At 39.2% G+C, this 13,699-nt stretch overlaps 1 protein-coding gene across 2 annotated transcripts in view; it reads right to left on the bottom strand.

Moving 5' to 3' along the window:
- Positions 1-438: 438 nt before the first annotated feature.
- LOC147102425 (lissencephaly-1 homolog) overlaps positions 439-13,699 on the bottom strand; it is a 106,507-nt gene continuing 93,246 nt past the window's right edge. For both annotated transcript variants that reach the window (XM_085964851.1, XM_085964852.1), the window contains exons 9-11: positions 13,162-13,263; positions 11,610-11,766; positions 439-4,957 (exon numbers count right to left, since the gene is read on the bottom strand). In XM_085964851.1, the coding sequence (XP_085820977.1) occupies positions 4,884-4,957; positions 11,610-11,766; positions 13,162-13,263 (333 nt within the window). In that variant the 3' untranslated portion in view covers positions 439-4,883. The remainder of the gene's footprint in view (positions 4,958-11,609; positions 11,767-13,161; positions 13,264-13,699) is intronic.

Raw genomic sequence — 13,699 nt, 5'->3', positions numbered from 1 at the left:
GAGGGGGAAAGTGATCAACTCATATCTTCATTTTCAATGCTGATGCTCTGAAGACTTAATTTTCTTATAGTAGTGATGCACATGACTGGCTTCTACCCCCTCCCAACACCCCTGAAGAGTGTTGCTGTTATTATGACAAGGCAGCCCACATGCACACATGTGCTTGCCACAGATGATAGTCATAGCCACTGACCTCCAATTCCAAACATCCATCACCTGGGAGAACATGCTGTGGACGCTGCCCTCCTGAAGATCAGTGTTGCTACAGGACTAGAATCCAAGGTCAGTTTCACTCCTCATTAATAAATACACTACCCTGTTAAAAAGCTGCATAATTCCAGGTTCAGCATCTTGACCAGTGATGTGGAAGCATCAGTCTGGTCCTAGACCCTTGAAAACAATGGATTTAGTTTAAAAAAAAATCCACCACACAAGGAGGAAGGAAAAAAACACAGCAGTTTTGTATGCATTTTAATAGTCTTTACCAATTGGTACATTAAGATTTTAATATGCAGAAAACATGAATAAATCTTGTTTTACACAGTTTGATAGCAACAAATCTTACTGTAAAACACACAGCAGTATATACATTCCTTAACTGATTGCTTGTACTGTGTCAATAGCTCAATTATCTTCTCACAGTCCTGGTACTTATAATTGCACCCTTTGCTTCTGCTTGTAAAATTACTTCTTGCCATAGTGTCAGTGATGAGTACAACGTCTACTTGGAGGTTCACTACTGGTCTTCAGGAACACCTTAGGAACACTGAGGGAAAAGGCAGGACTAGAAAGCAGCCAATCACATGATACAGTGGGAATGGCAAAGGTCAATTAACAGCCAGTAAAATAGCTGACAAAACAGAGTCTGAAGGGTTAAAAATGGCTCCAGTGGGAATGGCCATTTAAGAAGAGTTTGAACCAGGCAATTCACAAAAAGAGGAAGAGGCAAATAGGAGAAGCAGGGTACTGACAGTAGACTGGGCTTGGCGAGTCTATAACCAAGCTTTCAAAACTACAGTGCTCCATAGCCCCTTACACTTGCTAGCTACTAGGTTTGTTTAGTGCCTTGGACATAGCATTGGTCACACCATACACGCACTGAAGAAAGCAGGACGGTTTTTTGTTGTTTTAAAGTGCAAGATGCTATACAAGTTTTCTTTTCAACTTCAGCGAAGGCCAAATCGTACTAGATGGTTTCAACCAATATATATGGAAGCGGTTTATATTAAAGTCACCCACGATTTGGAATGGGGCACATGGGTAGTTAAGGGCTCATTTCTGGAATGTGTAATGGATTTAAAAATGATTTTGGTTCATGTGTTTCAGTTGGCAAGTGAATGTACAGGTTACTCCATTTAAGAGCAGTTTCCTCTTTAAAACAATCGTTTCCTATGTACACATTTTTGGATCAAAAAATGGAAAGGCAAAAGCAATTTTGGTCAAGACAGTAGGTTTTATTATTGAAAAATGCTACGTGCTCCTAAAAGGAATGAACTGTATTCCACATGTAAGAAGGCTTTAATGATATAGATTAATGTGAAAACAAACACAAAGATAGCTCTTTTAGGCTTCGAGTTTAATCACCTGTTCAGAAAATATTTCTTCAACTCTCGTTTTTTTTAAAATAAGCTAAGATAGTTGCAAACACTTCAAAGCTGAGCTACCACAACTACTGCTTCAATTTCTTCACAGCACCACAAGCTTTAATACCGTACCACTGAATCATAATTTTTGATATATGTGCTAGCATTCTCGAGTTGCAGAGTATCCAACAGGAGTGCCATTGTCGGTCAAGTATGTTAATTTTGACAAAAGTGCTTTTAACAAAAATTACCAGCAAAAAAACCCTGAAATGTGACTGGATATTTTTGACCAACATATAGCCCATGCACCATAAACTGCCTGTACTTTGCTTGGTTGATTGGACTTTGCTTTCATTGTAAGGCTACAGGAGAGGAAGTGACTGTAATGGGAATTTACTGCCATTAGGGTGCATGCAAGGGTATGTTGAGTTCTGAAAGCAGTGAAACTGCTTTTGAATGAAGTTTGGAAACTTGGAAGAATTGTGTAAATTGACATTAGTATATTTTTCAGTAGGGGAGGAAAGGGAAGTGAAGGGAAAGAGAAATGGGAGCTTATTCAACAATCTTGGCTTTGTTTCAACAGTTATGGGCACCTTGGTTACAATAATTAATCTGGAATGCAATCACATCAAACATAACTGCCAGAGTTGAAATTTTCTATTTGCCAGGAGAAATACCAGTAAACAAACTTTATAGGATGTTTATACATGAAATATTACACTTCAACTCACTAAATGTTTAAGGTGAGGCTTAATGTGGAATACACAGAATAACCTGAGCTGTAATAGAAGGTATGAAAGTGCTGAGAACATGAATTCTTGGCATAACAACTCCAGTAAGGTAACAGTGTCTCTTTTGCAGGTAACAGTCACTACTGTTCCAGTCACCAGGTTTCAGATTTTTTTGGAACCATCAAAAATTTCCAGGCAGCACAATTTATATTCGATATGGAAACACTAACCCAGTAGCGGACTGGATTCTAGTTATCATATGCTTGCAGTTAGTTGCTTGACAAAGGCTTTAACGTGTGATATCTTTGCTGCACCAGTGTATTACAGATTTTAGGAAAGACGAGCGAGTCACAAGTATAAGGTCAGAATATCAGCATAAATATACAAAATGAACAGTGCAGCTCCCTTGTCAAGGCCAACTTCATTAGAATTTTGATTGGCAACTGGGAACTTAACCCAATGCAGCTATAAATTACCATTCCGCATTAATTTCTCAAAGTTTAAAACATTACACGTGATGCACTGCATGTAATTTACAGCAGCTACTGTGAGTTACCCGCTAATGAGCACATTGTTCTTTCCAAAATCGATGTTCTGTCTACAGATTCACAATGTTGGAATTATCTGGCTGTTTTCCTGTCACTGCTATTGAACTACAGAAGTTACAATGGCAGGCGGCCACAGAATTCACAAAACATCACTGCACACTCTCCAGAACGAACAAGAAATTGCATTGATTGGACACGACAAAGCAGAACTTGAGATGCAATTCCAAGTGCTGACGTGACATTTTAAGTTGCACTTTTTTCCTCCTTCGACACTGGTTCCTTCATAAGTTATACATTACTTTCCTTCCAGGAGAAAAGTTCAGGTCATCCAAAGGCATTTTATAAATGAACCATGGAGAATTTGGGGGGGGGGGGGGGGGGGGTGGTGGATGTTGACTATGTGCAAAAATGATCAGAGAAATCAAAAATTGAAATGTTTCTAAAATAAATTCAAGGACAGTTTTTAAACTGGACTACAAGCTTAAAGTCAAGATTTAAAAAAACAGCATGGTGCACATTTCACTGCAAAAAAAGAGCAAAAGGCCTTTTTAACAATTCATTATTTTAAAGCACCATTTGAACTGATAGATGCTGCTAATAGCCTTCAACAAAGCATATTTTACACCATTCTGTCCTAGAAATTAAATTTTCTTAAATATTTCAAGTCGTAGAGTACATCCTTCATAAAATAAGTGGCCCCTGCTTCAAGCAGGGTGTGTTGCTGGGATTAGGCACAAGGTTTTCATACGTTTTAAATAAAAGAAAAGCTATTAAAACAAATTGCACTAGTTGCAACAAAATCTCTCTTCAGCATGTCATTTACAAAAAAAAAGTTCAGTTTAAAATGACTGGGTATCTTAGTTAAAAGTGTTGCATATTTAGTGGCATTTTTCATGGCATAATTGTCACTAAAATATCTTTTTAAAACATATGAACACAATGTGTCTATTATGGGAAATGGTGCTACAAAGCTCATCATTAGAAGCAACATTTTTTTTTAAAGAAAGCTAAGTATCCACTTGAAATTTTTCAGTTTTAAGGCTAATGTACTGTCCAACCAAATCTAATTAGTTAACAGCGTGCGCTAAAATAGACTTTAGTGCACAGATGCAGTACTGTTTGAAGTGGTTTGTGGTTAATGTAATCCTTAGATAGTACACACCTCAGATGGTACTTTTTGATTCCCAGTACAGTTACAGCGTAACCATAAAACAGTTATATTTGCAGGGGTCAAATGTTTGATTCAGTTTTCTTCAGCAGTCACCAGTTAGGCCATGTGTATTTGATTGTTACTGCATTTCAAGGTTGGGGGAGGGTGGCATGTGGGCTTAAAAAGATAAATAGTCTCATTTATTACATAGTGAAAGCCAACTTGAAAATGTAATTATTTGTGAATGTTAATCCCAGCCTGAGTGGGAGATCTAACAATGGTCTTCAGAATTCACCCATTGCAATTTTGAGTTCACTGGATTCTTGGTTGCAAGCCCTGATATGGGGTTAACAGAATGGTAGACAATTTATGAACACACCTACACATTCCTTAAATGAGCCCTAGTACCACACAAAGTGATTTAAGGATTACAGAATCAGCACATTTGGTGCGCTTTAGACTACAATGACGGTGAAAATAAAGATAATTTCCGATGACTGAGAACACCATTGTCGATTTAATTTCAGAGTCATTTTTAGTGCCCTAATTATCCAATCAACTTCTGCTTTCCAGGTCTAATATGACCAATGCTAGCCCTTGTTCTTTACCTATGGTACTTCTAGACAACGTATGTAATTTACAGTATACAATTCGGATTCACCATGCATGAATACTTTTGTGTAACATTTAATAGCTCAATCTACATCCAGAATAATTTACATTTAAGGACAATAGTTATTAAACAGAGCTCGATGGGTAACCATGGTAACTGAGTGCATCCGGAGGGGTGGGGGTTTTGGGTGGTTAGGAAGGGGGAGGGCGGGGGGGGGGGGGGGGGGAAAGAGGAGAAAAAAACAGAAGATCAATTCTATCAGCGGCACTCCCAGACCTTTACCGTTTGATCTACGCTTCCAGTGACAACAAATGGACCCGTCTTGTGGAAATCTGTGGAAGAAAATGATGATTAGAAACAAGAGACAAAAAAAGTCAAGAGTTGGCATTTTCATTGAGTCACCGACATCAAAACTATTCAAGAGATAGCTTCCAAATGAGTTATATCAAACGTTTGTGTTTCTTGATTCAGGAAACCTAGTTGAAGGTCCAAGGACTACAAATGTAGAACGATACAGGGGTTGAAAAGAATAAAACAGATGAGATAAATTGAGATGTGGTGATTAGGTTATGCCAAGCTTGGATTTTAAAAGACTGAAAAATTTCAGGAGGAAGAGAACACAGATAGTAAGGAGTTCCATAACTTTGAGATCTTGGGAAAGAATGATAGTAAGAAAAGGTGTGATGAGTCAAGTTCAATTGCAGTGAGGAGGATGCATGTGTAGCAAGGCATATTTGGAACTCAGGAAGCAAAATAGAAAGGTTAGAGGAACAATGGCCACAGTATAGTTCTAATAAAAGACATACTGTACAAGTTTCTATGGAGATGGGTTACAGGACAGAGGCAAGAGAAAGATCACCCATATGATGAACAACTTCATCTTCGAGTGCACAAACTACAAGAACCACCCCTCCAGATATGGGAATAGTTTTTCAACTTAAGACAATTTGGGGTTTTATAGAGTTACAAATTGAAGAAAAAGGGGTTTGCCACAAAAGAGGAAATCAAATGTCTTGGAGGCAGCTTTAGCAATGGAAATGCAGGATGGTACTGGAGATCGGGAGCCCAACTATACCAATAGATGGAAGACTAAAGGTTCAGCCAAAAGCAAAAGATGGTTGATGTTGTTTGGACTTGCATCATGTTAAGAAACTGCTTCTTTGAAGAATTACGAGATAAAACTTCAATTACATTACTATGGGGTGAGGGGCATCAGGCAGCCTGCTGTACACCTCATAGCAATTGATCAGAGCTACAAGAACTGGGACCTAGGTGGGAGTCACCACCTCTTCCACCAGATCGGATCATGGCCCAGGGTGATAAATTATATACACAGAAATCAATTCAAACCACTGCGGTGGTTGCAGTACAAAAAGCTTCTGAACAAAAGATCACACACATAGCATAAATCCTCAAACATCCGTTATAAAGTACAGAATACATTAATTTGGATAATTAGAGCAAAAAACAGAGATTATGCACATTGGCCGATTTATACACTGTCTCTAACACATTACATTCAATGCCCTAAAAGAAAGAATATTTACAGTCTTAAAGGTGCCCCAGTCAAATGAAGTAATTTTATTTTGGGGCAGAGGGTAGGGGAAAAAAAAGCCATCAGGTGCTCTTGGCTCCTGGAGTATCAATTTGGGGGTAAATTAGAGGTTGCTAAATGGCAGCATGTTTGAGATCAAAAGGGTTACCTGCAAGGTTTGTCTGCAGTTGAATCAATTGAATTACATCAATTACCCTGTAGGCTTAAGCAAGTATTACACATAGTTGGATGTGTTAGAAGTGTGAGAATGTGGAACAACCTTTATGTTTGGAATGCCAATGTCCTGGGGCTCTCTGTTAGGGTAGATATATTAAAATGTGACATAGGAACATGAGAAGGCCATTCAGCCCCTCAAGCCTACTCTGCCATTCAATTAGATCAAGGCTGATCTGCAACTCAACTCCATTTACCCACCTTTGCTCCATATCCCTTGATACATTTACCCATCAAAAATCTATCTATCTTGGACTTGAAAGCTTTCCAATTGCCCTAGCATCCGTAGCCTTTTGGGGGGTGGGGAAAGAGTTCCAGATTTCTACGACCCTTTGTGTGAAAAGGTGCTTCCTGATTTTGCTCCCGAATGTCCTGCTCTAATTTTAAGATGATGTCCCCTTGTTCCTGATTTCCCCACCAGAGGAAATAGTTTCTCCATATCTACCCTATCAAATCCTTTTAACACCAACAACTTGCGTTTATAGAACGCCTTCAATGTAGTAAAACGTCCCAAGGCGCCTCACAGGAGGGTTAACAAACAAAATTTGACACCAAGCCACATAAGGAGATATTAGGACAGGTGACCAAAAGCTTGGTCAAAGAGGTAGGTTTTAAGGAGCATCTTAGAGGAGGAGAGAGAGAGATGGAGAGATTTAGGGAGGGAATTCCAGAGCATAGGACCGAGGCAGCTGAACGCACGGCCGGCATTGGTGGAGCGATTATAATCGGGGATGCACAAGAGGCCAAAATTGGAGGAGTGCAGAGATCTTGGACGGCTGTAGGCGGTCACTTGTACTTTAATCCCCTAAGTCCCAGTATCACAGGTGAATCTGCAATCCTTCCTGAGGTCTGGTGCCCACGACTGAACGCAGTACTCCAGACGTGGTCTGACCAAGGCTCTATACAACTGAAGCATAACTTCCTCCCTTTTGTATTCCAGCCCCCTCGAGATAAAGGCCAACATTCCATTTGCCAGCCTTTCTGATTGCTTTTTGTACCTATCTACAGGAAACTTTGGTTTATCCGGAGGTTGTATGTCCGGAGGAAACTTTGGTTTATCCGGAGGTTGTATGTCCGGAGGAAACTTTGGTTTATCCGGAGGTTGTATGTCCGGAGGAAACTTTGGTTTATCCGGAGGTTGTATGTCCGGAGGAAACTTTGGTTTATCCGGAGGTTGTATGTCCGGAGGAAACTTTGGTTTATCCGGAGGTTGTATGTCCGGAAACCTTGATCTAACGGCAGAAATCAGCAGCCGTTTTGTTTGTTTTTTTTTCTTCTAGCATTTTTTTAAACAAACAGTCAGTCTCTGGAAAGCCTCTGAAGCTGTTGCTAAGCTACAGAGACACTTCCAAGGTACGGGCCGACTGTTTACAAGCTGTTGCTAAGCAACAGTGTTTGTTGTCAGATACGGAGATGAAAACCTCCGTATCCTTCAACATTAGCGCTGGTCTGTCCGGAAGTTTTCATAGATCGGCATCACGCCGGTCCCGGATATCGCGAAGTTTCCTGTACTAGCTTTTAATGATTTGTGAATTTGGACTCCCAAATCTCTTTGCTCCTCGACAGTTACTAGTTACAAACCATTTAAAAAATACTCTCATTTATCTTTCTTGGGTCCAACGTGGATGGCCTCACTTACCCACCACATAGAACTCAATCTGCCACAATTTTCCCCCACTCACTTTATCTGTCGATGTTCCTTTGTAACTTCCTGCTCCCATCTTTACTACTTACTGACCCTCCTAATTTGGTGTCATCTACAAACTTGGACATACAACTCTCCATTCCACCATCTATGTCATTATAAATATGGTGAAACGTTCAGGCCCCAGAACAGATCCCTGGGGAACATCACTTGTCACATCCCACCAATCAGAGTACATACCCTTTATCACCATTCTCTATGTACCTAACTTTACCTATGTTGCAAAAGCCTAGGAGCATATTTGAAGACAAGTTGTATTATTGGTTTTCTGCAGTAATGGGCTCCTGCAGTAAATAATTCTCTCCTGGAAGGGCAAGGGAATCTCCTACTTGGAAATATTGCCTGAATTTGAAGAATTGGTTCATAATGCTAGGAGTTAAAAGTTGCACTGGCGAAATCTTAAAGCTATTATTTGGAAAGGACTCCCCACCTAAATGCCCAGGGTGGAATTGCTTGAAAGCAGTTCATCACTACTTCTATTATTTCTTGTTTGAAGGGTGGTTGTAAGTCACAAGACGTTATTGCTGGCTGTGCTATTTGTTTTAATCTTCATATTAAACACTGCATTGTACATTGCTATTGAATTTACCAATTCTCCATAAAGGTAGAAAAAACACAACAAAATTCAACTTTAATATTCTATGTTTTGTAAGATGTAGTACATGAATGATTATTGTAATAAAAACCATAAATCTGAAATTACTGATGAGCAGACAGTAACCATATGTAATTAAAGCAATGAATGAAAGACAGGGTTACGCTAGTGCATATTCAGAAAGCAGATTAAAGCAACAAAAATTAGCATATGATACAATACCCCTAAAATTGCTCATTAAGTTCTATTATGAAGTTGCAGTGAAAAATCAAGATACAATTTTATAAACCTACATGATAATGTGAAATAGGCATCAAATCTCAACATATTTAAAACAGTTACAGTAAAACAGTAGTATACAAAAAGGATAGGGAACCATCAGGCAGAGTTCCACTCACGATTGCTATCCAGCAATCTCCATGTGCATGCCAGTGGACATCACATGTGAGTGAGGCTAGCTGTGATGCATCACAAATTTAAATAGCCTACTGGTGCTCAATGCGGAGACTCATACATGAATAATAACCACTTGGGCAAAATAACGGAGAGGGTCTGCTGGTTATCAACCTGTACCGCAGTAAGGAGACACTTTCATTAAAGAAGGTAGGTAGGAAAAATGACAGAAAAATATATGTTTTTACACCCAACAGTGTAGTGGATGGTTGATGTAATTGGACCGACCCAGCAAGTTCTACAGACGATGTCAATCTTTGCAGCGCTCCACTAGTGAGCCCTTGCCAGACACAGCGTCATTCAAAGCCACCTTTTGCTTTATCTCGTTTGGCTAATTTTCAACCCAACTCAAAACCTTGCCTCCTATTGTAATCCTATCTTGTAGCCTAATGGCTTTTGTGGTGCAGTATCAAGAGCCTTGCCTATATTGAAAACTGTATCGCATCCATAGAACTTTTGTCAACAACAAAGCCTGTCACTTCCTTCACAAACATCAGTAAATTTGTGAGGCAAGACCTCCCCCTCTCAAATCCTTGCCGATTCCCACCTACCAAACACAACAGCAACAATCTATTTATTTTGTGCCTTTAACATAGTAAAATATCCCAAGGTGCTTCACAGGAGTGTTATAAGACAAAAATTTGACACCGTGCCACATAAGAAGAAATTAGGGCAGATGACCAAAAGTTTGGTCAAAGAGGTAGGTTTTAAGGAGTGTCTTAAAGGAGGAAAGAGAGGTAGAGGCAGAGAGGTTTAGGGAGGGAATTCCAGAGCCGAGGGCCTAGGCAGCTGAAGGCAGGGCCACTAATGGTTGAGCAATTATAATCAGGGATGCTCAAGAGGGCAGAATTAGAGGAGTGCAGATATCTCAGGAGGTTGTGGAGCTCGAGGAGATTACAGAGATAGGGAGGGGCGAAGCCATAGAGGAATTTGAAAACAAGGATGAGAATTTTAAAATAAAATAGAGGCGTTACTTAACCACCACACCAAACCTAGCTGGGTATTTCACTATTCCCTCTTTCAGTAGGTCTTATAATATGAGACATTACGCCCACAGGATTGTAGTTTCCTGCATCAACCCCATGTCCACTTTAAGATCGGGCGTTTTATTATCTACCTTCATATCTTGGATACTATTTCACTTTCTCATGATTCCATTAGGATATTGACAAGGGCGTGACCGATTTGCTAGCCACTTGTAAGGCAGCATCTGGGTCTAGCGCCTCATCCTTCCTTTAACTTCCTCAGCCTATCAGTGACCACTGTATCTAAAGTTTCTATTTAATTTAGTACTTCTTTCAGCCCCATCCCCAGCACAAATTCAACGTGTGTACTGGGGAGATAGCCCATGGTCAGCTCAGCGTATCAGAGATCATTTGGTATGTTTGCTATCCCTTGGTCACTTGCTATCATGTCACTGGGATCTTTAAATTACATCAGTTACCCGTTTTACTTACTGCAAAAATCAGAGAAATGCTTGATACTACTTTTAATACTCCTCACTCTCCTAACCACACATTGACATATCTAATCTGCTTCTTTCTAACTTGTGCAGCATGTGCCACCAGAAGTAATCGAGATTACTATCCTTGCAGTCCTGCACTGCAGTTTAGAACCTAGCCACACATTCCCTCTCTTTACAAGAGTTTCTGTATCATTTACCCTAGCACGTGGGAGGCAACACACCATTCGGGACTCACGAACAGGTGGTTTATCGCCCTTCTTATCGACTCCTATACAACGACCACTCTCCTATTCAAATTGAGGGGGTTTCTTCTTTCTCTCCCTTCTGCTTCAGTATTTCTATCTGTGGGTTACTACCTTCTGGAAAGTGTCCTACAGAAATGTTTCCTTCTTACATACATTGCAGAGTGTAGTTAGCTGGTCCTCAGCCTCAGCATTCCTCTAGTAGAACAACACAATTGCAACACTTGATGCACATTTACCCCTCCTGGATACTTCACAGATCCAGAGAGTGTCCCATATTATCCCTACTAGCCTAGCTCCTTACTCTGCCACTATATAATACTAAGGTGAAGTAATGGTGGTTACAAGGCCATCATTGGTGAAAGCTATTTCAGGTGATGAATTATCACACAAGTATATATTAATACATTAAACTGCATTGGCTTTGGTGATTTTTTTCTGCAGCTTATTAGTACTAAAATGTTAAATAAGCTTAGTGATAACACTATTATGTATCTGCTTAGAAGCTTCCATAAATAAGTAAACCAAAATGAGAGGCAAACCAAACATTGCATTTGCAAATTAAGTTCAGCTTTCAGTAGGTTGTCTGCATAAAGTAACCACTTCTATCTAAACTAGTACCATGTTTGTACCAATAATTTTTTTTTTTTTTTTTAAAAAGTCGGAAACATTTCCCCCAAAATTGGATCAATCTATAATGAGATGCAAAATACTGTTCTTCCTGATCATGACATAAGCTATTGTAACCATACATACCAAGAGAGGTAACAAAGTGTTCGTGTGCATTCAGGGTCTTCATGCACCGTTTGTTCTTGTAGTCCCACACTCTAATGGTTTTGTCATCAGCACAGCTCACAATAAACTTTCCTCCAGGATGAAACAGGATACCACGTACCCAGTTATCATGGCCAACCTAAATTTAACAGAACACATCATTAGGAAGTTTACCACTTTGAAGACCGCCAACATGTTGCTAGGATCATCTTTTCCAAAAGGGAAAATGAACTAAAAGTCTAATTACACATAATAGTGTTGGTTTTCTACCTTTTTCTATTCTTTGCAAATTGGAAACTTTTTCTTTTGATCTAGGATAGTCTGGGCCATTGACTTTCATTGTCACAGCCACTGCAACTTCGTATCAGGAAGCACATTTTATGGCCATGATAATTTAGCCTGCTTGGGTTAGGATCCTAAGGTACTATGATAAGCTCCATGTAGCAGCTAACTGCTCAACTGAAAAAAGCTGTACCCACTTGATCAATAGAAGAGCTTGTAGCAAAAGTATCTACTTCAAAGATGCAGACAGTACTAAATGAACCAGTGGTGAAAACAGAAATTCTGGTGAAAAGGCAGTATTTTAAACTCGGTTTTCTGATGCTTGTGATGTGTTAAGGTAGCTTCACTGATTCCATTTTAATGAAAAAGTTCACAAGCCCTGAAATAGCAAGAAATGATTAAATCTGCAGGATGGACATGGTATCCACATGTGAACACGTCTGATTCAGACAGTTGTACAAAATTTAGCATCATGGTTTAGATTCCTGCTGAAACTATAATTGGCTAATTTCTACTTGAGGTTTCCAACTCTCCTCCCTCCCTCCACATCAATCCAAAACTAAGTTTTTTTTTTGAAGAGTGCAGTGTTTAAGTAACTCAAAAGCTGCTGTAACTTTGAGCTGCCTTGGTTGAATGTTAACAAATGGTCACTTCAAGGAAAACATCCCAACTTATATATGCTACACTTTTGGAAAACAGATGTGATCAATGGAAGAATGAATTAGAAATACAACTATAATATTTTGTTACGGTCTCAAAGCAATTAACAAAAAACATTTTGTCAGCTATTATGGCTCCACAAGAACAATGGAGGTATGGTATGCGTGTTCTCAATTTACTGTTCTTTATATACAAAACCAATAAATTTACTGGCAACAATTGGGTAAGGTACAAATTAAGCAGAACTTGTAGCACTGTGCATTTAAAAAAAATTAATAGGTCACTGCTTAGTAAGTGGTCGACATTATGCTGAGTCAATTACACTCGATGGGATTTCTCCAGGGGAGTGGATAGCGAGAAAAGTACTTAAACATAAAGTTCAACTTCTGGAGCAGGAGGATGTCATTGAACTTGTCTTCTCCAGTTGTGTTAACTGATATGAGAGGGTATTTCAAACCACTACTTATATTCTTAATTGGATAAGTGAAGTAGTTTTAAGCAGTTTTATTCTTCACCATCTCTCTCTCTCTCGCGCCTGAAGATGCCGACTCATGCTGGAGTATAGCTCTTTAGGCACCTGAACCTCACTCACCAGTGTCATAAGGCACATTCCAATGCTAATATCCCACATCTTAATAGTCTTGTCTCTGGATCCTGACAGCAGAAAAGGTCCAGGTTTGCCACTCTTTTTAGCCTGGAAAGGACAGAAATTGAAGGCATTATAAATATGTGCATTAAAGTACACCACTGAAAGCAAGAGAAATAATATTCTACTACTTCAATACTATACGTTTTTGGCTATTTGCATTTGGTTTAATTTTCCAGATTACAATAGTTACACATTTGAGGCCAATAATTTGTACCCAAGTCAGAGTGGGTTGGTTAATATCAGAACAGTTACATAAATATAGGCCCATGTAATACTTGCAGATATTGGTCACTTCACCATGAAGTTCTCTCCACATTTGTGTAAAGCTACAGTACTATGAAAGGACCACAGTAGCATTTTTTAAAATAAACAATGCAAGATGACTTTGTTTAAAAAAAATAGCAAAGTCAGGCTGAAAATATTCACCTTATGGGAATAAATTGCATATTTCAATATAGTTTTACTTAATATAATACACATA

Source organism: Somniosus microcephalus, chromosome 22, assembly GCF_052327205.1.
Source record: "Somniosus microcephalus isolate GS21.2 chromosome 22, FLI_Smic_1.0, whole genome shotgun sequence".
Classification (NCBI taxonomy): Eukaryota; Metazoa; Chordata; class Chondrichthyes; order Squaliformes; family Somniosidae; genus Somniosus; species Somniosus microcephalus.
Note: the sequence above shows the minus strand (reverse complement) of the source record. Positions and strands in the feature narration are given on the sequence as shown.